At 46.3% G+C, this 24737-nt stretch overlaps 2 protein-coding genes across 7 annotated transcripts in view; both read left to right on the top strand.

Moving 5' to 3' along the window:
* The first annotated feature begins 932 nt into the window (after window positions 1-932).
* LOC103977115 (pirin-like protein) lies at window positions 933-2857 on the top strand. 2 transcript variants are annotated; one of them, XM_009392537.3, is made up of 7 exons: window positions 933-1421; window positions 1502-1551; window positions 1635-1673; window positions 1769-1797; window positions 1893-1955; window positions 2035-2138; window positions 2210-2857. In XM_009392537.3, exons 1-7 carry the CDS (start codon window positions 1144-1146, stop codon window positions 2697-2699), a joined length of 1053 nt encoding a protein of 350 aa, XP_009390812.2. In that variant the 5' UTR covers window positions 933-1143; the 3' UTR covers window positions 2700-2857. The 2 variants fall into 2 exon arrangements, with proteins under 2 accessions (XP_009390812.2, XP_065000903.1); XM_065144831.1 differs by having other exon boundaries at window positions 1282-1421; window positions 1507-1551.
* A 736-nt stretch (window positions 2858-3593) lies between these two features.
* LOC103977117 (prolyl 4-hydroxylase 1) overlaps window positions 3594-24737 on the top strand; it is a 30860-nt gene continuing 9716 nt past the window's right edge. For 2 of the 5 annotated variants that reach the window (XM_065141304.1, XM_065141303.1), the window contains exons 1-2: window positions 3643-3736; window positions 24017-24166. In XM_065141304.1, the coding sequence (XP_064997376.1) occupies window positions 24064-24166 (103 nt within the window). In that variant the 5' untranslated portion in view covers window positions 3643-3736; window positions 24017-24063. Of the gene's footprint in view, window positions 3764-24016; window positions 24167-24737 lie in introns of all 5 variants that reach the window. The other 3 variants (XM_018823134.2, XM_018823133.2, XM_009392538.3) reach the window with 2 other exon arrangements.

Genomic DNA, 24737 nt, shown 5'->3' with positions numbered 1-24737 from the left:
GCAAATTTAATATGTTTAGTCAATGTAGATTTTGATAGTATTATCATTCATCTTTGCATCAAAAAATTTTATATTGATTATGTAAAGCTTAAGTTACGTTCAGAAATACTGATTTGTGTTATATAGAAAGTGATAGGGTTTGCATATGATGGATGATTTTCGTGAAGAAAGTAAATGTTATGGATACAAAATTTAAATGTTAATTTAAAATAAGAACAAACAAAAGTGAAGAAGCCTTTAATCATATTAAATAAATTCAATTAATATTACCATTATATATATTATTCATATGTTTTAATAATAGCACCAATTTCCATCTCAATTTTTTTTTCTTTTTTAGATTATATATTATATATATAATTCAATTTTGTTGTTCCTCAATCCAAGAAAAGGCCTCATAACTTGATACTATAAAAATTATAATTACTTTAAATTCTCCTCACAAAAACACATCCACCACCCTCTTCTCAAAGTAGGAGGCCTTTATGACCTTATATTTCAGAATCATAATTGCTTATCAATTCCTCTTAATAGATAGGAGGTTCATCCTCCATTTTCTCCTATGGTCAATCAATCATATGAAGGCATTCAAGCCCCTGCCAAAAATATTTAGGTAATAATGGACATATATTTTGGATATCATACTTCCAAATACTCCCAATCATGAAATTATTTGGACTAAAAGAATGTATCAGATCATAGAAGAGCAATTTTGAGCCTTCTGGTCAAGAGGAAGTATTTAGGATTTATACCAACCAATCAACTAATTAGACATCCAATTAGTCCCCAAAGTGCACCCTAAAAAATTGGATGAGAAATATGAACCTAATAAAGCTTATGCCAAGAGATGGGATATGATATATCCCATATAAATAATTAAGTATTAATTATAGTTATAAAGCACATAAAATTATTTTATTTTCCATCATTCTTTTCACGTGGGGCACGTGATAGAAGGAGCTCTACGTCATGCTTACATGAGGCTTACGTAACCGCAGAGCCGGTCCAAAGCCGCCGCCAGCTGCAGCACCCGATCCCATCGCTTCCTCGCCCTCTACTTCTTGCCGAGGTTGGCTTCGCTTCTCTGAGCAGAGAAGAGAAGGCGTAGCCATTTCGAATGCATGCACTTTAGATCATCATGAGATGGCTTCTATAAATTCCAGCCTCCTCCGCGTCAGATCTCCATCATCACCAATCAAACGAGCCATCTTCTTCTTCGCTTGCTACCTCATCATCTTCGCCTTGTGGTCTTCCTCCTCGTTCGACGACCTCGATTCCAAGGCCAAATCCAGCAGCAGCCAGAAGAAGATGGGAGACCACGAGACCCCGAGGATTGAGAAGCCTCGGCAGGTGGTGAAGAAGGTCCTCGCCAGGTCGCAGCCGGAAGGAGTCGGGGCCACCGTCAGGAGAAGCATCGGAAGGTGATGATGATTCCTGATCCATTTCCTCCTCTTCTTCTCCTTCTGCCACTGTTTGTTTCCTGATCCGGATCGATCTCCAGGGCAGAACTCAGAAGCCTGGATCCGTTCCTCATGTTGGATGAGTTCACAGGTTTGACTTCCTCTCTCCGCCTCTTCTTGTCTGTGATCGACCTGTCATGGGTTGTCAACCTCTTTCTTTTCGTGGTGTCGCAGTGTCTGCTCCTGCTGGATTCCCAGATCACCCTCACAGAGGTCTCACCTTGTCTTCATTTGATCTCCATTTACTCTTGATTTCTACCCCTTTTTTTTTCCTATGATCTCATATCTTGGAGGTGATTCCTCTGCAGGTTTTGAGACGGTCACGTACATGCTGGAGGTAGTAATTCTCTCGATAGACTAATTGTCTGGAAATGCTTATCTCTCCAAAGAAATAGAAAGTGATATGATATTGACTGGAACCATGTCATCCAGGGAGCCTTCACTCACCAAGATTTCGCTGGCCACAAGGGCACCATCAGAGCTGGAGATCTACAGGTGATTTCCAGAGCAGATCAATTCTAATCTACACATTCTGACGCATCTTGGCTGTCTTCTTCATCTTCTCCTCCTTCAGTGGATGACTGCTGGCAGAGGGATTGTTCACTCAGAGATGCCGGCTGCAGAGGGAGAAAACAAAGGATTGCAGCTTTGGATCAATCTCTCCTCCAAAGACAAGATGTAATCCAACTCTAATCCTTGTTCGCTTCATCGGTAGTCACTGAGATGCTAACACTGTGATGTCCTCAAAGGATGGAGCCGAGGTACCAGGAGCTCCAGAGCAAGGACATAAGCAGGGTGGAGAAGGACGGCGTCGACGTCCGGATCATAGCCGGGGAGTCCTTCGGCGTCCGCTCGCCGGTCTACACCAGGACGCCCACCATGTACCTCGACTTCACGCTGCAGCCCGGCGCCCGAGTCGACCAGCCCATCCCCGACTCCTGGAACGCCTTCGCCTACATCATCGAGGGCGAGGGTCTATTCGGCGGCCCGGAGGACGCGACCGCCGCGACGAGCCACCACGCGCTGGTGCTCGGCCCGGGCGACGGCCTCATCGTCCGAAACCCGTCGGCGAGGCCCCTGAGGTTTGTCCTCCTAGGAGGGCAGCCGCTGGGGGAGCCGGTGGTGCAGCATGGGCCATTCGTCATGAACACGCAGGCGGAGATCCGGAGGGCCTTCGAGGACTACCAGCACAACAAGAACGGGTTTGAGATGGCGCGGCATTGGCGGTCTCAGCCATGAATGCAGTTCATCGAGGTGGGAAGAGGCGAGAATAAGGATGCAGACAGAGTCAACGCCATTCATCAGATTGTGCGTCGTGTCTTCTCGGATCGAAGTCATTGTTTACTTTTGAACATGTACACGGTTTCAATACATCTAATCAAAATATTGATTATTATTTATTATTATTTTTTCGATTAATCGAGACTCATAAACATAATTTATTTATTGTTTATTTAAAATATTATAAATAGAAGTACTATTACATTTATGGTTTGATCAGTTGATCCCAAAACTTAAGTTTTGGGATACATTATGAGTGATGTATACACTAAGAATTAAAATATTTCAGAGGATGTAAAATGTAATTATGTAAAGGGATACATTGTTATAATGAAATTTAGAATCATAAATATGCTATTTTTAAATTCAAAAAAAATAAGGCACCATAATTTTTTCTTAGAAAAAATACTCATATTTTTATATCTTCCAAAGGATACCCCTCTTTTATTTTATTTTTCAAAATAGTACCATTGATATGAAAAATATTAAAAATACTCCTTTTTTTATCAATTTAAAACTGTTATAGTATTTCATTTGGTTTATTTATAAATTTTAATAGTATTTATAGTGTTAAACATTATAAGTGATATTATTATTATATTTTTTTGGTTATCATTGCTTATAGATTATTATGATGATATATATTTTTAGGTTTATAATCGATTTGATCGAGATTATGGGTTTATTTAAATCATTCATAATGTTTTAAATACGTTTTATAATATTTTTATTGTGATGACTAAAATATAATAATAAATTAATATTTTATTTTTATTTAAGTGATATTAATTCTAAACTATTATAAATAGCCGTCCAAATACTTTGAATCTTTCGAGTCTCCGCTCCCACAGAGAGATGAAAACCAGCGGCGGACTCCCGAGTCGAAGCTCTCCACCAAACTCGAGAACCATTCGCGGGGAACAGCCGACGCGTCATGGCTCGATCCAAGTACGTCCTCCCCTTCATCGCCTTCGTCGCCGTCGGAATGGCGATAGGTTGGTCCCGATCCCTCCTCGGGTTTGGTAATGCTCGCGGTTCCTTTCTGGCCTTTCTTTCTTGGGTTTGGTGTTGCTTGCCGTTCCTTCTTCTAGGGCTTGAAGGCTGGTTCGTTGGTTGGTTGTTGTTCTCATAAGAAGATCAAATGAGAAGGGTGTGATAATGCTTGCGTTTGCTTCTCTAGGGCTTGAGAGATAGTGGGTTGGGTAGTGTTGTCATTCGTGGATCCGTGGGAATTAGTTTCTTTGGAAGGACGGCCACCTTTCAAGATATGCCATTGAGGTAGCGTAGTTGATCGAATCACCACCAAGAACGCTCAGAATGAAAGCTGATTCATCGTTACACCACCAAGAGGGCTTACAAGTTGCCATTGACGAAGGAATCAAGTTCCTTGAAGTTGAGAGTGATGCTATATTGTTTATCGATGTGTTTCAATGCAAGAAGGAACCCTCTTGGCAGTTTGCAAGTGTTTACAGAGATGTAAGGTTCCTTTTGAGTTTTCCTGATGCTGTGAGAGTACAGCATGTATTTAGGGAGGCAAACAAGGCAGCTGACTCGATGGCCAAGTTTGCTACATCTTCACGCAGTCCTTTTTTGTGGAAAGGAGACTTTCCAGTTGATTCCTGTATGATGTTTGGACCTCTGACAGAGAGGAAAGCTCCTGTCCTTCTGGTTTGATTTAAATAGATTACTGTTTGGTTTGGGACAAAGAAAAAAGCTGATTCATCGTCAATCTTGGCATTTTATTTGTGATGGCAAAAGCTACAATGACAGTCCATGCATAAAATTAGGAAAGAGATTTATTGGTATTGAAGAGATTGTCTTTTCAACTGTAGCATAAAATTTACCCAGTTGTTCGTTTACTTTTGGAATAAACTCCATCGATGCGATTTATTTTTCCATGGACTTCATTCCTTGGTCTTGATTATCGATTGATCTATTTTTATTTAAGCATCAGTATATCATTTTTGTGCACCTTGATATCCATTCTTGTTCTTGTACCTTTTTGTATACTGTCCACCCCATGTTCTTTGGAGTTTCTTTACTTGTGTTTCATGATATGATAGGAACCTGAAATTTTAGTTGTTTGTGTATAGTGTTGAATCTTGGATTTTGATGATATAATCAATTGGTGGGTTAATTGATCTAATCCATATTATTGAGTTAAGTGCGCAGGATTAACTACGATAACCAGAAAACATAAAGCAAGGATACCGGAGTCGAGCTCGATGGACGTTTAAGAGACCAAAGAATCATCGGAGATGCTGCCGGAACCATCCGAGAAGAAATCGGGAACGTGTCGGAAGTTCGCCGAAGAAATCGTCGGAGGCTCGCGGAGATCACCGAGAAGGCTCGGCTACTCGTTAAAAGTCATCACAAAGATTGGGAGCTTGCAGGGAGTCCGTCGGAAGAAGTTCGTCGGAAAGCTCGCCGGAACAAGACTCGACGTTCGCGGTTGAAAATTTGCTTAGGATGTGTTTTGGTTATGTAGTCCACTTGTAATTAGGATTAGGATTAAGAGATAATCCTATATCCTGGTTAGGGGCCAACTGGGCCCAAAGTCAGAGTTGGTTTAGGCTAAAAATTAAGCTAAACCAGCGAACTAGAGAGCCAAGATTGAAGCCCAACTAGTGGCTGAAAACACTGTAGTTGGGCTGAAAACACTGTAGGCGGTGGCACCGCCTAGTTGGGCGGTGGAACCGCCCAGCACCCGAGTGCTGGGCGGTGACACCTCCTTGGCTGGGCGGTTGCACCGTCCAGTACCCGAGTGCTGGGCGGTGGCACCGCCTGGCTGGGCGGTGGAACCTCCAGCACCGGGAACCCTAAAAGAATTCAAATTTTGAAATCCAAAATTTGAATCCTCTTGAGGCCTATAAATACCCCTCAAATCTCAACTGAGGTTACAACTTTTGAGAAGCATTTTGATTGAGAAAAAAGTCTTAGAAAGTCTTAGCAAGTCTTGTTTTCAATTTGCTAGAGAGTTCTCCTCCTTCTTTCTTATTGAAAATTTGTAAGAGGTTGAGCTGCTTGTAAAAGGTTGTAAGAGGGGTGTTAACCCTTCCATTTCAAGAGACTTGCTAGTGGAAGGTGGGAGCCTCATCGAAGAGGGGCCTCGCAAGTGGAGTAGGTCATTTGACCGAACCACTCTAAAAATCGGCGTAATCTCTGGTTTGCTTTTTATTGTTGTCATTTACATTACTGCAAATCTTCTTACTGCTTTAGTTTGTATTACTCTTGCTGCGCAACTTTAAGAATACGCCTTCAAGTTAAATTTCTCAAGTTTCGTTCTTAACGTACGAAAGATTTTGATTAAAATCGAAGTTTTAATCCGCTGCACTAATTCACCCCCCCCCCTCTTAGTGCCGCTCCGATCCTAACAAGTGGTATCAGAGCCAGGTTATCTCTCATATTTGGTTTAATACCCAAGAGAGATGGCTTACTCCGGCATGCAAGAGGGCCATTCTATTGCACGACCACCTTTGTTTAATGGGTCGGATTACACATATTGGAAGACTCGCATGAGAATCTTCCTCATTTCTATGGACTTTGAGCTTTGGTCTATTGTCGAGAATGGATTTCAAAAATCTTCTCTTCCGATGAGCGAATGGAATGAATCGGAGAAGAAGGTTTTTGCTTTAAATGCAAAGGCTATGAATGTCTTGTTTTGTGCACTAGACAAAAACGAATTTAATCGTGTTTCAATGTGTGATTCGGCTTTTGATATTTGGAGAACTCTTGAGGTCACTCATGAAGGCACTAGCCGAGTGAAAGAGTCCAAAATCAACATCCTTGTGCACTCTTACGAACTTTTCCGAATGAAACCAAGTGAGTCCATCGGAGACATGTACACCCGGTTTACGGATGTCATCAATGGACTCAAAGCTCTTGGTAAAGATTTTACTAACTTTGAACTAGTAACTAAAATCTTAAGATCCCTCCCTAAAAGTTGGGATCCAAAAGTTACGGCCATTCAAGAGGCCAAAGACCTTAAAGCATTCCCTCTTGAAGAACTCATTGGGTCTCTAATGACCTACGAAATGACATGTCAAGCTCATGACGAGCTCGAGAACCCCCTTCCAAAGAACAGGAAGGATATGACACTCAAATCACAAGAAGACCACTTGAAAGGAACATCAAGTGATGAGGACAGTGACAATGACATTGCACTTTTGACTCAAAAGTTTAAAAAATATTTAAGAAAGAACAGATTTAAAAATAATACAAAAAATAAATTTGAACAAAAGAAAGACCAAGTGATTTGCTATGAATGCAAAAAACCGGGACACTACAAGAACGATTGTCCTCAAGCCAAAAAGAGGACATCAAAGAAGAAGGCGTTCAAGGCAACGTGGGATGATTCAAGTGTATCCGAAGAAGAGGAGTCCAACACCGAGCAAGTTGCTCATTACGCGCTAATGGCGTTAGGAGAAGAGGTATGTGATTTATTTAATGTAGATTTATCTTTTGAAGAACTGTCTATCGCTTTTCATGAATTATTTGATGAATGTAGAACTGTTAGCAAGAAGTTAAGTATCTTAAAGAAAGAGCATGCTTTGCTACAAGATAAGTTTGATAGTCTTCAAACTCCTCCATGCTCTAAGTGTGAGCATTTAGAAGCAATAAAAAATGAAAATATGCTTCTTAAGGAAACCTTAAACAAGTTTAAGGTTGGTAGCAAAGGATTAGATATGATCCTTGCAAACAAGGGTCACATCGCAAATAGAAATGGAATTGGATTTGTAAAAGGATTACATCAAAATCCCACCACTTTCGTAAAAGGACCTACATTACATGTTTCCTCTTATGTGAAATGCAACTTTTGTTGCAAATCCGGACATATTGCCTACAAATGCCCATTTAGGAAAATTAGTTCACAAAAATTAATATGGGTTCCTAAAGGAACTATAAAGAATTCAATCATAAATAACAAAGTTAGTGGGTCAATTTTTGAGGCACCCAAAATCAAATGGGTACCTAAAAATCATCCTCTTTTGTAGACAAACCCACAAGCTAGGAGCAAGAGATGGTATCTCGATAGTGGATGCTCAAGACATATGACTGGAGATCCATCTCATTTCTCTATGCTCACTAGCAAAGAAGAAGGGTACGTTACCTTCGGAGACAACAACAAGGGCAAAATCATTGGCAAGGGAACTATTGGTAACAAATTTAATTTTTCCATTGATGATGTCTTACTAGTTGATGAATTGAAACATAATCTCTTGAGTATTAGTCAACTATGCGATAAAGGTTACATCGTTAGATTTGAATCAAATATGTGCATTATTGAAAAACCAAATCATAACATGACTATGATTGCTTTAAAACAAAATAATGTCTATACCATCAATCTTGATGAACTAAGTAATGAAATGTGCTTCTCCGCCATAAATGATGATGCTTGGCTTTGGCATAGGAGATTAGGCCATGCAAGCATGAAAACAATATCTAAGATCTCATCTCAAGAATTAGTACGAGGAATTCCAAATATAAAGTTTATTAAGGACAAAGTATGCGATGCATGTCAACTAGGCAAACAAATAAAAACAAGCTTCAAACCAAAAAATCAAATTAGCACTACTAGACCATTACAATTGATCCATTTGGACTTATTTGGACCAATTGATACAACAAGTCTAGGTGGAAGCAAATATGCCTTTGTGATTGTGGATGACTACTCTAGATACACTTGGACCTATTTCTTAGCTCACAAAAGTGATTGCTTCAAGTGTTTCTCTAAATTTTGTAAACTCACTCAAAATGAAAAAGGCTTCATGATTTCATCAATTCGGAGTGATCACGGTGGTGAATTCCAAAACCGTGACTTTCAAAATTTTTGCGAAAGTAATGGGTACAATCACAACTTCTCAACTCCAAGAAATCCTCAACAAAATGGAGTAGTTGAAAGGAAAAATAGAAACCTACAAGAAATGGCAAGAACTATGTTGAATGAACATAGTTTACCTAAGTACTTTTGGGCCGAAGCCGTAAATACGGCTTGCTACATCATGAATAGAGTCCTAATAAGACCATCCTTATCCAAAACTCCCTATGAATTATGGAATAACAAAAAACCAAACATCTCCTATTTTAAAGTTTTTGGTTGTAAATGCTTTATTTTAAATGAAAGGGATGCTTTAGGAAAATTTGATGCTAAATCCGATGAAGGCATCTTTCTTGGTTACTCTTCCGTTTCTAAAGCTTTTCGGGTTTTTAATAAAAGAACTTTAGTAATTGAAGAGTCTATTCATGTAGTTTTTAATGAAATTTCCAATTTAAAGAAAAATGATTTTGATGATGATCTTGGTTTTGATAATTTGAATTTAAATGAACCCTCTCCTCAAAATAGCCTTTTGAATGCATCTTCTTCCGAAATTTCTTTACCAAAAGAATGGAAGTATGTAGATGCTCATCCAAAAGAGCAAATTATAGGAGATACATCAAAAGGGGTTCAAACTCGTTCTTCTTTCAAAAATTTCTGTGCTAACGCCGCTTTCCTTTCTCAAATTGAACCTAAATGCATTGACGAAGCCTTAAAAGATGATTTTTGGATCATTGCAATGCAAGAAGAATTGAACCAATTTGAGAGGAATGAGGTATGGAAGCTTGTTCCTAGACCAAGTGACCACTTAGTCATAGGTACTAAGTGGGTCTTTAGAAACAAGCAAGACGAAAATGGTATCGTGGTTAGAAACAAGGCTAGATTAGTGGCCAAAGGTTTCAACCAAGAAGAAGGTATCGATTACGATGAAACCTTCGCTCCCGTGGCTCGATTAGAAGCCATAAGGATGCTCCTTGCCTATGCTAGTAGTAATAATTTTAAACTATTTCAAATGGATGTTAAAAGTGCTTTCTTGAATGGTTTTATTTCCGAAGAAGTATTTGTCGAACAACCTCCCGGATTTAAAAATTCTCTTCTTCCTAATCATGTATTCAAATTGACTAAAGCTCTCTATGGCTTAAAACAAGCTCCTAGAGCTTGGTATGAAAGGCTTAGTTCCTTTCTTATTTTAAATAATTTTACCAAAGGCAAGGTTGATACTACATTGTTTATTAAACATTTTGAAAATAATTTTCTTATTGTGCAAATTTATGTTGACGATATTGTGTTTGGCTCTTCGGATGAATCACTATGTGAATCATTTGCCAAATGTATGAGTCTTGAATTTGAAATGAGTTTAATGGGTGAATTAACTTTCTTTTTGGGATTACAAATCAAACAACTTAGTGATGGTATATTTCTTAACCAATCGAAATATACATTAGAATTGTTAAAACGATTTAACATGGATAATTCAAAAGCAATAAACACCCCTATGAGTACTACGACTAAGTTAGATATGGATGAAAATGGTGAAAGTTTCGATAAAAAACATATAGGGGAATGATAGGTAGTCTACTCTACCACATTGCGACTAGACCGGATATTATGTTTAGTGTAGGACTTTGCGCTAGGTTTCAATCTAATCCTAAATTATCTCATCTTAAGAGTGTTAAAAGAATATTTAGATATCTCAAAGGAACTCCAAATTTAGGATTGTGGTATCCAAAATCTGAAAAATTCGATCTAATAGCTTATGCAGATGCCGATTTTGGCGGATGCAGGATAGATAGAAAAAGTACATCCGGAACATGCCAATTTTTAGGACATGCACTTGTTTCTTGGACTTCTAAGAAACAAAATTCAGTCGCACTATCTACGGCGGAAGCCGAATACATTGCTGCAAGTGCATGTTGTGCACAAGTAATTTGGATGAAAAATACATTAGAAGACTATGGAATTCACTTTAAAAATATTCCCATAAAATGTGATAATACTAGTGCCATATGCCTTACTAAAAATTCAATTCAGCACTCTAGAACTAAGCACATCGACGTTAGGCATCATTTCATACGCAATCATGTTTTTAACAATGATGTTGTTCTAGAATTCATTGACACAAAGCATCAATTAGCAGATATATTTACAAAAGCTTTGAATGAAGACCAATTTGAATTCATCCGAAGGGAATTAGGCATGCTAAATTGTCCCTAAAATGAACGTCACAAAAAAAAAAAAAAAAAAACTCGTTCTTTTCCCTTCGTTTATAAATTTGAATTCTTCCTTCTTCTACAATTCAAAATGATCCATTAAAGTATAAATTATGATCTTGAGGGAAGAAGCTAAACAAAAGGAAGGGAAATTTTTTTTTTTCTTTCCTCCGCGTGATGCCAGCGGTGGCACCGCCAGATCCGGCGGTTGGACCGACTGGCGCTCGGGCGCCAGGCGGTGACACCGACCAGTTTGGCGGTGACACCGACCGAGTCACCCTTTTAACCCGAGGGGTTAGGGCCGGCGGTGACACCGCCCCCAACCCGAAGAAACACCTCTCCAAAACCCTCTCCCATTCCCTCTAACCCTCATTCTACCTCTTAGAAACATTGGAGAAGGATTCTTGGTGGTCCAAGCTTTCCATCTCTCAACATAATCTCCACAAGGTAACACTTGAAATCCCTCTTTTCTTTTCTCTTTCTCTTGCTTATTTTTCACAATTTCATCATCATCTTGTCTAGAAAATGGCACCAAAGAGATCAAAAGGAATAAGGATTGAAGGAGATTCATATAACCATGACCTTTTTAGATCAAAAGAGGTAGCCCTTAGCTTTCCAAAATTTGAAACACGATGTGTCCATAAAGGAAAATACGTTGATTTGGATGAACTAGAGGACTTAGATCCCATTAAGTGGTTTGCTCAACTAGAAGTTCTACCTCTACTACAAATAGATGAACCAATCTATCCACGGTTAGTGAAATTGTTCTATGCCAACCTATATGAAGACAATGATAGCCTAAGCACTTACATTCTAGGAACACCCATTAGAATTTTTGACAGCACCATTTGTGAGCTAATTGGCATAACTGAAAAAGATAGGGGATGCTATTTTAAGGGTAAATGGGACGTCAAAAAAATAGGAGCAACCTATTCCGAAGCCGTGAAAACAATTTTTGCAAATCCAAACCTTGACTTCCTACCCAAGAGCTGTGAACACTTAATGCCTTTCAACTCTAAAATTCTTCATCACATTATCACAAGCATCATATTCCCCAAACAATTTCATCTTGACGAAGTAAGTCAATTAGAAATAGGAACCATGTATTGGATTATGACCGGTCAGCATAATTGTTTTGGGTACTTGATTCGCCAACACATGCAGGAAATTATGACTAAAGATACTATATTGCCATATGGGAGGTTAATCACTAGAATTCTTCATGCCTATGACATTTGCATTCCACCCGATGAAGAATCTATTCAAAATGATCGATATAACATAATAAATAAAAACCTGCTAAAAAAACTTAGGTGCACTTTTAGCAATGGCATATGGGTTAGGCAGCCTAGAAGGACGGATCCAATACCTACACCAATAGAACAACCTGAAACACCAATTCTTATGGGAAGTGAATCTCCTCCTCCTAGTCCCTTTGGAGCAGCACCTTCAGCTCCTGTTTCCTCCTCTGAAAATTTCATTATGGCGGAGCTATCTCAGATCAAATCACAGCAAGAACAAATTCAGAATCAACAAGTTGAAATTTTGAAGACACTACGACAGATGAATGAAAAAATAGATATCATGTATCAGCACTGTGGATTACCTCCTAAGGATTAAATTGATGTATCTTTTTATTCTGTCCTGTTTGCTTTTAAAAACAAGTTCATGTTTGTCATCGATTGTATGATAACTGATCTTTCCTTTAGATAACTACTGTCTGCATAGATGATGATGTCTTTTGGATAAACTATTTCTGGCAAATTTGAATGATGAACTTTGATAAATGCTATACCTTTTTCTATGATCATCAATTAGCTGGCTTGTCTCTTTTTGTTGATGACAAAGGGGGAGAAGTGATGACTTATACGACATGACTAATATGAATTACAAAGACTTGTGTGATATGAATGTCTTATATGACTTGCAAATCCTTGAAAATATCACAAGATTGATATCATGAAATTTATATTGAAAATCTTTATCTTCTGTGTGATATGAATGTCTTATATGACTTGCAAATCCTTGAAAATATCACAAGATTGATAACATGAAATTTATATTGAAAATCTTTATCTTCTGTCGTAGCAAAATTCGTCCCGTATCATTTAACTTATGATTTTCATCGAAGTTTCGTACTTACTATTGTTTAATGAGGATAACGATAAAGTTCTACGATTAGAACTTATCGGGTTATGCTTGAATCCAATGGGATGGAATTCAAGTGTTTTTTATCTTCTCATAATATGGCATATAGATAGGGGGAGTTATGTTTAACTCCGTCATCAATTGATTGTCATCATCAAAAAGGGGGAGATTGTTGAATCTTGGATTTTGATGATATAATCAATTGGTGGGTTAATTGATCTAATCCATATTATTGAGTTAAGTGCGCAGGATTAACTACGATAACCAGAAAACATAAAGCAAGGATACCGGAGTCGAGCTCGATGGACGTTTAAGAGACCGAAGAATCATCGGAGATGCTGCCGGAACCATCCGAGAAGAAATCGGGAACGTGTCGGAAGTTCGCCGAAGAAATCGTCGGAGGCTCGCGGAGATCACCGAGAAGGCTCGGCTACTCGTTAAAAGTCATCACAAAGATTGGGAGCTTGCAGGGAGTCCGTCGGAAGAAGTTCGTCGGAAAGCTCGCCGGAACAAGACTCGACGTTCGCGGTTGAAAATTTGCTTAGGATGTGTTTTGGTTATGTAGTCCACTTGTAATTAGGATTAGGATTAAGAGATAATCCTATATCCTGGTTAGGGGCCAACTGGGCCCAAAGTCAGAGTTGGTTTAGGCTAAAAATTAAGCTAAACCAGCGAACTAGAGAGCCAAGATTGAAGCCCAACTAGTGGCTGAAAACACTGTAGTTGGGCTGAAAACACTGTAGGCGGTGGCACCGCCTAGTTGGGCGGTGGAACCGCCCAGCACCCGAGTGCTGGGCGGTGACACCTCCTTGGCTGGGCGGTTGCACCGTCCAGTACCCGAGTGCTGGGCGGTGGCACCGCCTGGCTAGGCGGTGGAACCTCCAGCACCGGGAACCCTAAAAGAATTCAAATTTTGAAACCCAAAATTTGAATCCTCTTGAGGCCTATAAATACCCCTCAAATCTCAACTGAGGTTACAACTTTTGAGAAGCATTTTGATTGAGAAAAAAGTCTTAGAAAGTCTTAGCAAGTCTTGTTTTCAATTTGCTAGAGAGTTCTCCTCCTTCTTTCTTATTGAAAATTTGTAAGAGGTTGAGCTGCTTGTAAAAGGTTGTAAGAGGGGTGTTTACCCTTCCATTTCAAGAGACTTGCTAGTGGAAGGTGGGAGCCTCATCGAAGAGGGGCCTCGCAAGTGGAGTAGGTCATTTGACCGAACCACTCTAAAAATCGGCGTAATCTCTGGTTTGCTTTTTATTGTTGTCATTTACATTACTGCAAATCTTCTTACTGCTTTAGTTTGTATTACTCTTGCTGCGCAACTTTAAGAATACGCCTTCAAGTTAAATTTCTCAAGTTTCGTTCTTAACGTACGAAAGATTTTGATTAAAATCGAAGTTTTAATCCGCTGCACTAATTCACCCCCCCCTTTTTGTATACTGTCCACCCCATGTTCTTTGGAGTTTCTTTACTTGTGTTTCATGATATGATAGGAACCTGAAATTTTAGTTGTTTGTGTATAGTTTAAGAGATATGTGCATAAAGATGTGTAGATGTTGCTGCATTGCATTTTAGTGTGGTCCCACATCCAGAGAAGATTTGGACACGTGTATATTAGTTGGCATAATACTTTGAGGCACTACTCCACTTTCTATTCATGAGCTCATAGAAAGTAATAGTAGTTAATATTATCAGAAATAGTAGTATACATGTGGCTCTATGATCTAAAAGTTTTTATTATTGGACTGTGTCATACCTTATTTGGTCACCTATTGGCAATCTTTCTTTGGCATCAAGTCTCTATCAATTTCAACATGCTGAAGGATTTAATGGTTTTAGTTTGTCATACTTTTACATAATTATCCATTGAGTAATGACTTTATGAGTACAATGTTTTTAAAAGTGTTAGGCACCAAAAGATACTAAGGTCCCAAAACGTCCAAGGTGCTAGGCGCCCCCCCCCCCCCCCCCCCCCCAGCAAAGTACTCATAAAGGAAGATGCGGATGAAGGCAACAATGGTGGACAAAGCTGCAGACAAAAGTGATGATAACGGAGGAAGCTACGGATGTAGGGTTTCACTCCAATGATGGAGAGGAGTGTGGGTTTTGTGTTCGGGCAGATTAATTGGTTCGATTTAACCAACTTGCTTGTTTAATCGAACCAGGCATGTACCCAATCCCATCTTTAGTTGGGTGCTCGCTCGAGGTGCTCAACGCTTGGGCTCAGGTGAGCGCCCTAGTGGCGCTTCATCAAAACGCCTCGCCCAAAGGTTTTGCTAGGTGCTCGAGCCTCGTCTCACTCAAGTGCCTAGGCGAGCGCCCAAGCACCTTTTGAAAACATCGGGTGTGTTACGGTAAGTAACTTTTTAAGCCATGGCCTCGGGGCCGTCGCGGCTCGGTTCGGGGGTCCGGATGTCGGGGATCTCGGGCGATGTCCCTCGGGGTCTCCCGGCGGCCGAGCACGGTGGTTCGGGTCGGGAGGTCGGTTCGGCGGTTCGGGTCGGCGGTTCGGGTCGGGAGTCCGCTCCGCCGCAGCTTCGGGAAGAGGCGACACCGTCTCGCACCTGCACACAGGTCGGGCCGGGAGCTCGGCCTGACCCCTCCGACAATCAAGTTAGAGGAAGATGTGGAGGGGGTTGTGGATGAGGTAGAAGAAGAGCCTCTGAGTGTTTTGTGTCTGAGTGAGTTCCCGTAGGGGTTGTGTGTCTCCCCCCCCCCCCCTTTTCTCTTTAGAGTTTGGGGGTATTTATAGATGAAGTTTGATGTTACCTGACGTGGTTGTTTGCAGGGCAGGACTGTACCTTCGGTGGCGTCTGACATTGCCACTGGGGTTGCGTGGGAGGCCGAGCTGCCGTAGGGTATGGCGAGCCTCGGGCAGTGTGTCGCTCAGGGGGTTGCTGTCATGGCGTGTCATATCGCCATTTTTACCCCTATCATATGCCCCCCCGAAAGGAGCTATGCGTCGGTTCTTGCATGCAGGGGATCCGATGCATGGCTTTTTAGTTCAGGTGGGCTGGTCATGCGGATCCGAGGCGTACGACGCAAGCGGGCTAGCTCGCGGACGCGTCTCGTGCAACATGGGGCCGAGGTGCGCAACTCAGTCAGGAAGCCGAGCAGGGTTGGACTCGGGGCTGATGGAGCCAATGAGGGCCGAGGAGCACAGCGCAGGCGGGGTGACCGCGCAGGTGTGATCTCGGGAGGCGTCGAGCCGAGGGCCGAGGAGCACAACGCAGGCGGGGTGACCGCGCAGGTGTGGTCTCGGGAGGCGTAAAGTCGAGGGCCGAGGAGCACAACACTGGCGGGGTGACCGCGCAGGTGTGGTCTCGGAAGGCGTAAAGCCGAGGGCCGAGGAGCACAACACTTGTGGGGTGACCGCGCAAGTGTGATCTCGGGAGGCGTCGAGCCGAGGGCCGAGGAGCACAACGCAGGCGGGGTGACCGCGCAGGTGTGGTCTCGGGAGGCGTAAAGTCGAGGGCCGAGAAGCACAACACTGGCGGGGTGACCGCGCAGGTGTGATCTCGGGAGGCGTAAAGCCGAGGGCCGAGGAGCACAACACTGGCGGGGTGACCGCGCAGGTGTGATCTCGGGAGGCGTAATGCCGAGGGCCGAGAAGCACAACACTGGCGGGGTGACCGCGCATGTGTGGTCTCGGAAGGCGTAAAGCCGAGGGCCGAGGAGCACGACGCAGGCGGGGTGACCGCGCAGGTGTGACCTCGGGAGGCATAAATCCGAGGGCCGAGGAGCACAGCACTGGCGGGGTGACCGCGCAGGTGTGGTCTCGGGAGGCGTGAAGCCGAGGGCCGAGGAGCACAACACTGGCGGGGTGACCGCGCAGGTGTGATCTCGGGAGGCGTAAAGCCGAGGGCCGAGAGCACAACACTGACGGGGTGACCGCGCAGGTGTGGTCTCGGGAGGCGTGAAGCCGAGGGCCGAGGAGCACAACACTGGCGGGGTGACCACGCAGGTGTGATCTCGGGAGGCGTCGAGCGGAGGGCCGAGGAGCACAACGCAGGCGGGGTGACCGCGCAGGTGTGGTCTCGGGAGGCGTAAAGCCGAGGGCCGAGGAGCACAACACTGGCGGGGTGACCGTGCAGGTGTGGTCTCGGAAGGCGTAAAGCCGAGGGCCGAGGAGCACGACGCAAGCGGGGCGACCGCGCAGGTGTGACCTCGGGAGGCGTAAAGTCGAGGGCCGAGAGCACAACACTGGCGGGGTGACCGCGCAAGTGTGGTCTCAGGAGGAGTGAAGCCGAGGGTCGAGGAGCACAACACTGGCGGGGTGACCGCGCAGGTGTGATCTCGGGAGGCGTCGAGAGGAGGGTCGAGGAGCACAACGCAGGCCGGGTGACCGCGCAAGTGTGGTCTCGGGGGAGTATGGAGCCGAGGGGCACGTAGCAGGCGGGCAGGCCGCGCAGGTGTGGTCGCGAGGGTCATGCGGCCGAGTAGCACGACGCAGGCGGGCAGGACGCCCGGACGTGGTCTCGGGCACCATGCGGCCGAGCAACACGACAGGCGGTCGGGTCGCGCCGAGGTGGATCTTGGCAATGAGCGGCAGAGGTGCTCGGTGCAGGCAGGCTGCGACCGAGGGGCGAGACCCAGGTGGGTGGGCTGCCCTAAGGCAGACTCGGCGGTGAATATGGCCGAGGAGTCCGGCGCAGACGGGCTGGCCGCGTAGACGTGTCTCGGGGTTTATGGAGCCGAGGGGCACGACGCGGGCGTACTGGCGGCACTGGTCTGTCTCGGGAACATGGAGCCAAGGAGCACGACGCAGGCAGGGTGACCGCGCAGGCGTGGTCGCGAGGGCCATGCGGCCGAGTAGCACGACCAGGCAGGCAGGACGCGAGGACGCGGCCTCGGGCACCACGCGACCGAGGAACACGACAGGCGGTCGGGCCGCGCCGAGGTGGATCTTGGCAACGAGCGGCAGAGGTGCTCGGTGCAGGCAGGCTGCGATCGAGGGGCGAGACCCTGGTGGGTAAGCCGCCCTGAGATGGACTCGGCAGTGAATATGGCCGAGGAGCTCGGCGCAGGCAGGCTGGCCGCGCAAGCGTGTCTCGGGGTGTATGGAGCCGAGGGACACGACGCGGGCGTACTAGCGGCACTGGTCTGTCTCGGGAACATGGAGCCAAGGAGCACGACACAGGCGGGGTGACCGCGCAGGCTTAGTCGCGAGGGCCATGCGGCCGAGTAGCACGATCAGGCAGGCAGGACGCGAGGACGCGGCCTCGGGCACCACGCTGTCACGACCTTAGCTGGTTTTGCCTAAGGCGTGCGGCACCCTCGCGCGTCCGTCCGCAAAGGTCAGCCTCCCCGAAGCCTCCCATTGTCCCTTAGGACCAACAAAAGGGAGAACGGGTTAAAGAGAACGCCTCAATCGGGATCCACAAGCAAACATGTCCGAAAAACACTTCATAGACAATACAAATTACAAACAGACTTTACAAGCTCTGAATAGTTGCACAACAAAGGGTAAAATGGTCCATTACAGACCGAAAAGTTCTCGCTCGTGTCCACTTGACACAACCTTTATTTACAAGCCTAAAAAGGCCACCAACCCAACTAACATGGGACTATTTAGCCTTCGGCCGCCCCTCTATCTGCTGTACAAGACATGAACATGCCAAAAGACAACGGACAGACATAAGCATTACATCCAACATCTTGTTTAGAAGTTTGTCCGTTACATTCTCCCCCACTTATCCCTTCGACGTCCTCGTCGAAGCCTTTGTGAACACTGCAACTCTTCGCCTTTGCTGAGTCTTCAATCTTCTGCTCCAGCTGCAATGCGCCTCCTGGCTCCCAGCTGCTCTCCGCTGCTGTTTCTGAGTAGTCGAACCTTTGATCCGCCATGCTGCTTCAACTCGCCAATGACTCTGACTCTGGTGTGGGGTTGGCTGAGTTGTATTGATCCTCGTTGATTCCTGCGGATCCACCAAATGAAGGAAAAGACCATCCTTACTACGCCAGTCTCTCAAAATTTCCCCATACTACTTGAACTGGGTGGATGCTTGTTGGAGCTTTAACGAGCATCGCCTCGCAAACTTCCGAAGTTTTGGGTCCTTCCTCCACAAAATCTGCTCATTGACTCTTCTTTCAGTTAGTTGTCACATCCAAGTAGGTTCGCATCACTTCCGCTTTCGATTGGCATTTCGTAGGGAAATGAGGCGGACAATCTACTCTCAGTAGCACTGATCACCGTTGGTGAGGATTTGACAACTATTGTCTTCCATTATCTTCGAAGGGTCTTTGAACTTGTGCAGCGCTCCTCTGCTGGATAGATAAGAGAATTGGGGTACTCAGTTTCGCCCATTCTCTTAAGAGTTGAGAAGGCAAAAGTTACTTGACTTCGCCCGCCTCCTCGAGGTTGTACTTCATGCATCGAGCTGGTTACTGGCCTTCGCCTGCTCTTTGCTCACACTTCTGAAGCACTTGAAGTGTTTGCACTCCTTGCGTTGAGTTGGCTACTGTGATTCACCTTCTCAATGCCATCGAACTTCTGGAATGCGAGAAGATTTCACCCCAACGTGGAGTAATTCTCTGATAGATGAGGTCGCCTTTGGGATTGTACCGTCTTCTCCATCAACCCTGCCGCCTACTCCACCGAGTAGCAAAGGTACAGCACCGCGTACTGCCTGCTTCGTTCCTTGGTCGTGCACTCTTGCATGACCCGAAGTCCTTCACTTACGGCTATCTTGATGAGAAACTTGTTGACACCGGTCTTACGAAGTTTCTTGGCCTCTGCCCTTCAGCCTTGTCTCGGTACTTGGAGATTGCCTCTGCATGCTCCACCTCCTCGGCCCCTTTTACGACCAAGCGCTCTCCCTCCATGAGAGCAAGGGATCAATGACTTGCACGGAAGTCCCGCCTCTGCGGTACCATGGCGCTGGCATGCCCATGGCCCTACTATCCGTCGCCTCGCCTCTGTATCCCTTTTCTTCACAATCAGTAGAGATGTCTCCGTGGCACTCCTCTGAGTCCACCTCCATTCTAACTGATGCTTGATTTTGGGTAGCTAAGTCCCTCTGGACTCGTCGTCGCTTCCTCGCCCCTTTCGACCCCCTGCTTCAACACCTCTGTGTTCTCCAAGCAGTCTGTTTGGTCGATGGAAAGACAGACTGCAACTCCCATGCATGGCCTCTGCCATCACGTTGTAGAGTTTGCACCGATTCTGTTCTCCTTAGCTTCCTTGGTAGCAACGTTCGCTTACTCGACCTTGTCCTCTGACTTGTCGGGCTCCCTTAAGCGAATATAAGCTCTGGAGCAGTCCAACTCTCCAGTTGCTTCGATCATACCTCTGTATGATCAAGTCCCTCCCATGGAACTCACTGGTACTTGCATTCGAACTTTTCCCTTGGTGGAACACAGCCCCCATATGCTGATGACTAAGGCTTTCATCCGATGCAAAATTCGATGCACGCCCGGAAGACCCGCCTCTGCGGTACCATGGCCTTCACTCCTTGAATCCATAGCCCTTCTTGCCGTCGTGTTGTTCACCGAAGTGGAGCTTCCAGTAGCTCCCGATCATACCTCCATATGATCTCATCCCTCACGGGACAATGTCGTGTGCGTCGCATTGCCACAAACTGTTCCACCACGATCCGCTGCACCATGTCGCCTCCTGGTGACATCTCCATTGCATTCTGATCCTTGTGGAATAAACTCGAATTGTGAACCCTCCATGTGTGGCCTCTGCCAATACATCGCAGGGTCTCCTCCACTTTCGAGTTTGTTCGCTCCTTTGGCAATCGACCTTCATCCACCCACTCTTGGGTCACACCTAGATGAAGCACCGCTCTAGGACAGTCCGTCGCCTAGTAGCTCCCGAAGTCCACCGACTTCACTATAGTTTGTGCACCATTGTCTGGATCCTGGGCCTCTGCCCCTACCAGCACAATCTCCGCTGTGCACTGCTTCCTTCATGGCAACTTGAATGGCAACACTGTGGCATATTCTTCAAGAGTACCCGCCTCTGCGTCCTCTTGCCCCGTGCTAAGGCCTTCTGAACCCAACTTCGCCTCCGCAAGTTGCGTCGCCTTAGTTCCTCCATCAAATGCTCTTCCGAGTTAATGTGCATGTGCCGCGAAGCTCCCTTCGTCTTTGGCACCATGCAAGATGAGTCCGCTCCGTCAGGATGAAGGACCCATGGAACAACATGATCCTACCCTTGCCTCTGCAAGAGTTCATGTCTTTGACCTCTGTCTAAGGAAAGCACTGTGCTTCTGCTCCATGTTCCAACTTCTCTGCTGGCTCCCTTCGGGCGACTTGGGTACTTCGCCAAGTTACACCCAAGGTGCTCCGCTCCTCGTTTTTGCATTGAGTCGATGGTGGCCCTCGCGCCCACCATTTCACGGGTCAGCCCTCCCTTGAGTCCGATCTCCACATCGACTCCAAGTGTACCTTCATAAGTTGCTTTAGGTCGCTCCCCCACTTGATCTCGCAATGCATCCACCAATGCATTCTCTCGAGCGAGATCATGCGACAACTCCTCGCCGCTTGCTCAGTCCATCGAGCTTCGTGAAGTTGTTGTTTGTGAGGTACTCCTCCTCAACATGTGAAGTCCGTCTCACATGATTCTCCCTCTGGAGTGCCGAGACTTATCCCTCCTAGATAACTGTCCCGTTGGAGCAACATCTCTCTTCGTTTTCGGAGACCACCATCCCCTTGGACTACTCCGATCTGCTGAACAAACTGTGCATTGTTCTGCCTCTTGCAAACGCACTTGCTAGATTGCGCCTCCACGTCAATACAGCCACCACTGCACCCCTCAAGGCCTAGCAACATGCTGAACTCGTTGCACACTTCAGCCTTCTACGGACGTATCCTTTGCATGCCGAAGAGAAAGTTTTAATGCTCCATTGGCGCCGAGTCTCGGCCGCCTTGGGATGGCCACGAACATTCCATCGTCCGCATACAAGCCCATGCATGAGTACCAAATTCTTCGAGTTAGCAATTCCCCTCACCTCTGTGAGCTTTGCATAACTCTTTTGGTCGTTGAGCAACTCATTCCACCTTGGATGGTCTCATTCTTGCCAAGCGCCTCGCCTGCCTAGAGCACCATCAAGTATGGTTGTCAACGTTGAGCCGTAGCTCAAACTCAGCCATCCCAACCTTTGTGCGCTCCAAATTCTTCCAAGCTTGCCTGTTCTCGTGGTGCCTCTTGCGCGAAGGGTTGGCCATTCCTCTGAATGCCAATCTCAGATGCTCGCTCCTCTGAGCGACTCTTTTCCCTACATCTCCATGCCCGTTTTCCCTCAAACGGTCGCGCATTGCTGACTGCCCTCAATGCAGCCCCGCTAGGTCCCCCACATTTGCATGTCAAGTGTTTCTATGAGTGCTTGTCCCGCTCTGATACCATAATGTCACGACCTTAGCTGGTTTTGCCTAAGGCATGCGGCACCCTCGCGCGTCCGTCCGCAAAGGTCAGCCTCCCCGAAGCCTCCCATTGTCCCTTAGGACCAACAAAAGGGAGAACGGGTTAAAGAGAACGCCTCAATCGGGATCCACAAGCAAACATGTCCGAAAAACACTTCATAGACAATACAAATTACAAACAGACTTTACAAGCTCTGAATAGTTGCACAACAAAGGGTAAAATGGTCCATTACAGACCGAAAAGCTCTCGCTCGTGTCCACTTGACACAACCTTTATTTACAAGCCTAAAAAGGCCACCAACCCAACTAACATGGGACTATTTAGCCTTCGGCCGCCCCTCTATCTGCTGTACAAGGCATGAACATGCCAAAAGACAACGGACAGACATAAGCATTACATCCAACATCTTGTTTAGAAGTTTGTCCGTTACAACGCGGCCGAGGAACACGACAGGCGGTCGGGCCGCGCCGAGGTGGATCTCGGCAGAGATTGGCCGAGGTGCTCGGTGCAGGCAGGCTGCGACCGAGGGACACCGCTCAGGCGGGCAGGCCGCGCTGAGGTGGGATTTTGGCAGAGAGTTGCCGAGGTGCTCGGTGTAGGCAGGCTGCGACCGAGGTGGTGGGCTCGGCAAGCATGGAGCCGAGGCGTTCAGCGCAGGCAAGCCGCGGCCAAGGGGCGAGACCCTGGTGGGTAAGCTGCCCTGAGACAGACTCGGCAGTGAATATGGCCGAGTAGCACGGCGCAGGCAGGCTGCGGGCGCTGCTCAGGCGGGCAGACCACGCTTAGGTAGGCTCGGCGCAGGCAAGCTGCGACCGAGGGGCGAGACCCTGGTGGGTAAGCTGCCCTGAGACAGACTCGGCAGTGAATATGGCCGAGTAGCTCGGTGCAGGCTGGCTGGCCGCGCAGGTGGGGTCGTGGGGCCGAGGCGTGCGGGTTGGCCGCGCGCGTGGGGCCGAGTGGCCGAGACGCGCTGGCTGGCCGCGCGCGTGGGGCCGAGCCGCGCGCGCGGCAGAGGAGCCGAGACGCGCGGGCTGGTCGCGCGCGTGGGGCCGACGCGGGCGTTTCGGCCGCGAGGTCGAGGCAGCGTGCTGGCTGCGCATGATGCCGAGGAGCCGAGGCAGCGTGTTGGCTGCAGCGTGTTGCTGCGCACGGGGCCGAGGGGCCGAGGCAGCGTGTTGGTTGCGCATGAGGCCGAGGAGTCGAGGCAGCGCGTTGCTTGCTGCGCAAGGGGCCGAGGAGCCGAGGCAGCGTGTTGGCTGCGTACGAGGCCGAGGAGCCGAGGCAGCGCGCTGCTTGCTGCGCATGAGGCCGAGGGGCCGAGGCAGCGTGTTGGATGCAGCGTGCTGCACTGTCAACCGGGCTGCTGGCGCGGGCTGGGCGCGCTTGGGGCCGACACGGGCGGATTGGCCGCGCGCGTGGGGGCCGAGGGGCCGAGACGCTCGGGCTGGCTGCGCGCATGGGGTCGGGAGTCCGCTCCGCCGCAGCTTCGGGAAGAGGCGACACCGTCTCGCACCTGCACACAGGTCGGGCCGGGAGCTCGGCCCGACCCCTCCGACGATCAAGTTAGAGGAAGATGTGGAGGGGGTTGTGTTTGAGGTAGAAGAAGAGCCTCTGAGTGTTTTGTGTCTGAGTGAGTTCCCGTAGGGGTTGTGTGTCTCCCCCCCCTTTTCTCTTTAGAGTTTGGGGGTATTTATAGATGAAGTTTGATGTTACCTGACGTGGTTGTCTGCAGGGCAGGACTGTACCTTCGGTGGCGTCTGACATTGCCACTGGGGTTGCATGGGAGGCCGAGCTGCCGCAGGATATGGCGAGCCTCGGACAGTGTGTCGGTCAGGGGGTTGCTGTCATGGCGTGTCACATCGCCATTTTTACCCCTATCAGGGTGAGTAAAATATGGATTTCCTACTAGCTGATAATAATCTTTAGCATGCCTAGAGAATCATGTCTGGCATGGGTACTTCATGGTATAATTATGAAAATGAATATCTGAACAAGATGGTGGCACCTGTTCTTCTTATTACTTTTCTGGAGATTAACATTGTTTGATAAATTTAAATGCACTGTCAACTTTAATGTTAGATATACAAGAAGGCAATGCTTATACTAAGAACTCATTTAAGCGTTTGGGGGCATTCCATATTTGGTCAATGTATTCTGATGAGATGATTAGATTAGAAAAAGGAATGAGGGTAGTAGCCCATGCAGTTCTGTTTGCAGCCTCTGGGTTTTCATCTTCACTTAGCCATGGAAGACTATGTGGACCACAGATTCCTGTATGAAGCAACATATTGATAATATGAAGTGGTTCATTTGACTCCCTTTAAATATGTAGCTGCATATACCAACTTTTTAATATCTCATGGTGGTTTACCTTTTCTTTTTTGCAATTTTTTTATTAAGATAATTCGTTTCAGGTAGTATAGCCAAGGATGTGCAAGCTCTTCATCATTTTT

Source organism: Musa acuminata, chromosome BXJ3-3, assembly GCF_036884655.1.
Source record: "Musa acuminata AAA Group cultivar baxijiao chromosome BXJ3-3, Cavendish_Baxijiao_AAA, whole genome shotgun sequence".
Taxonomy (NCBI): Eukaryota; Viridiplantae; Streptophyta; class Magnoliopsida; order Zingiberales; family Musaceae; genus Musa; species Musa acuminata.
The sequence above is the reverse complement of the archived record's forward strand: the minus strand, read 5'-3'. Positions and strand labels throughout refer to the sequence as shown.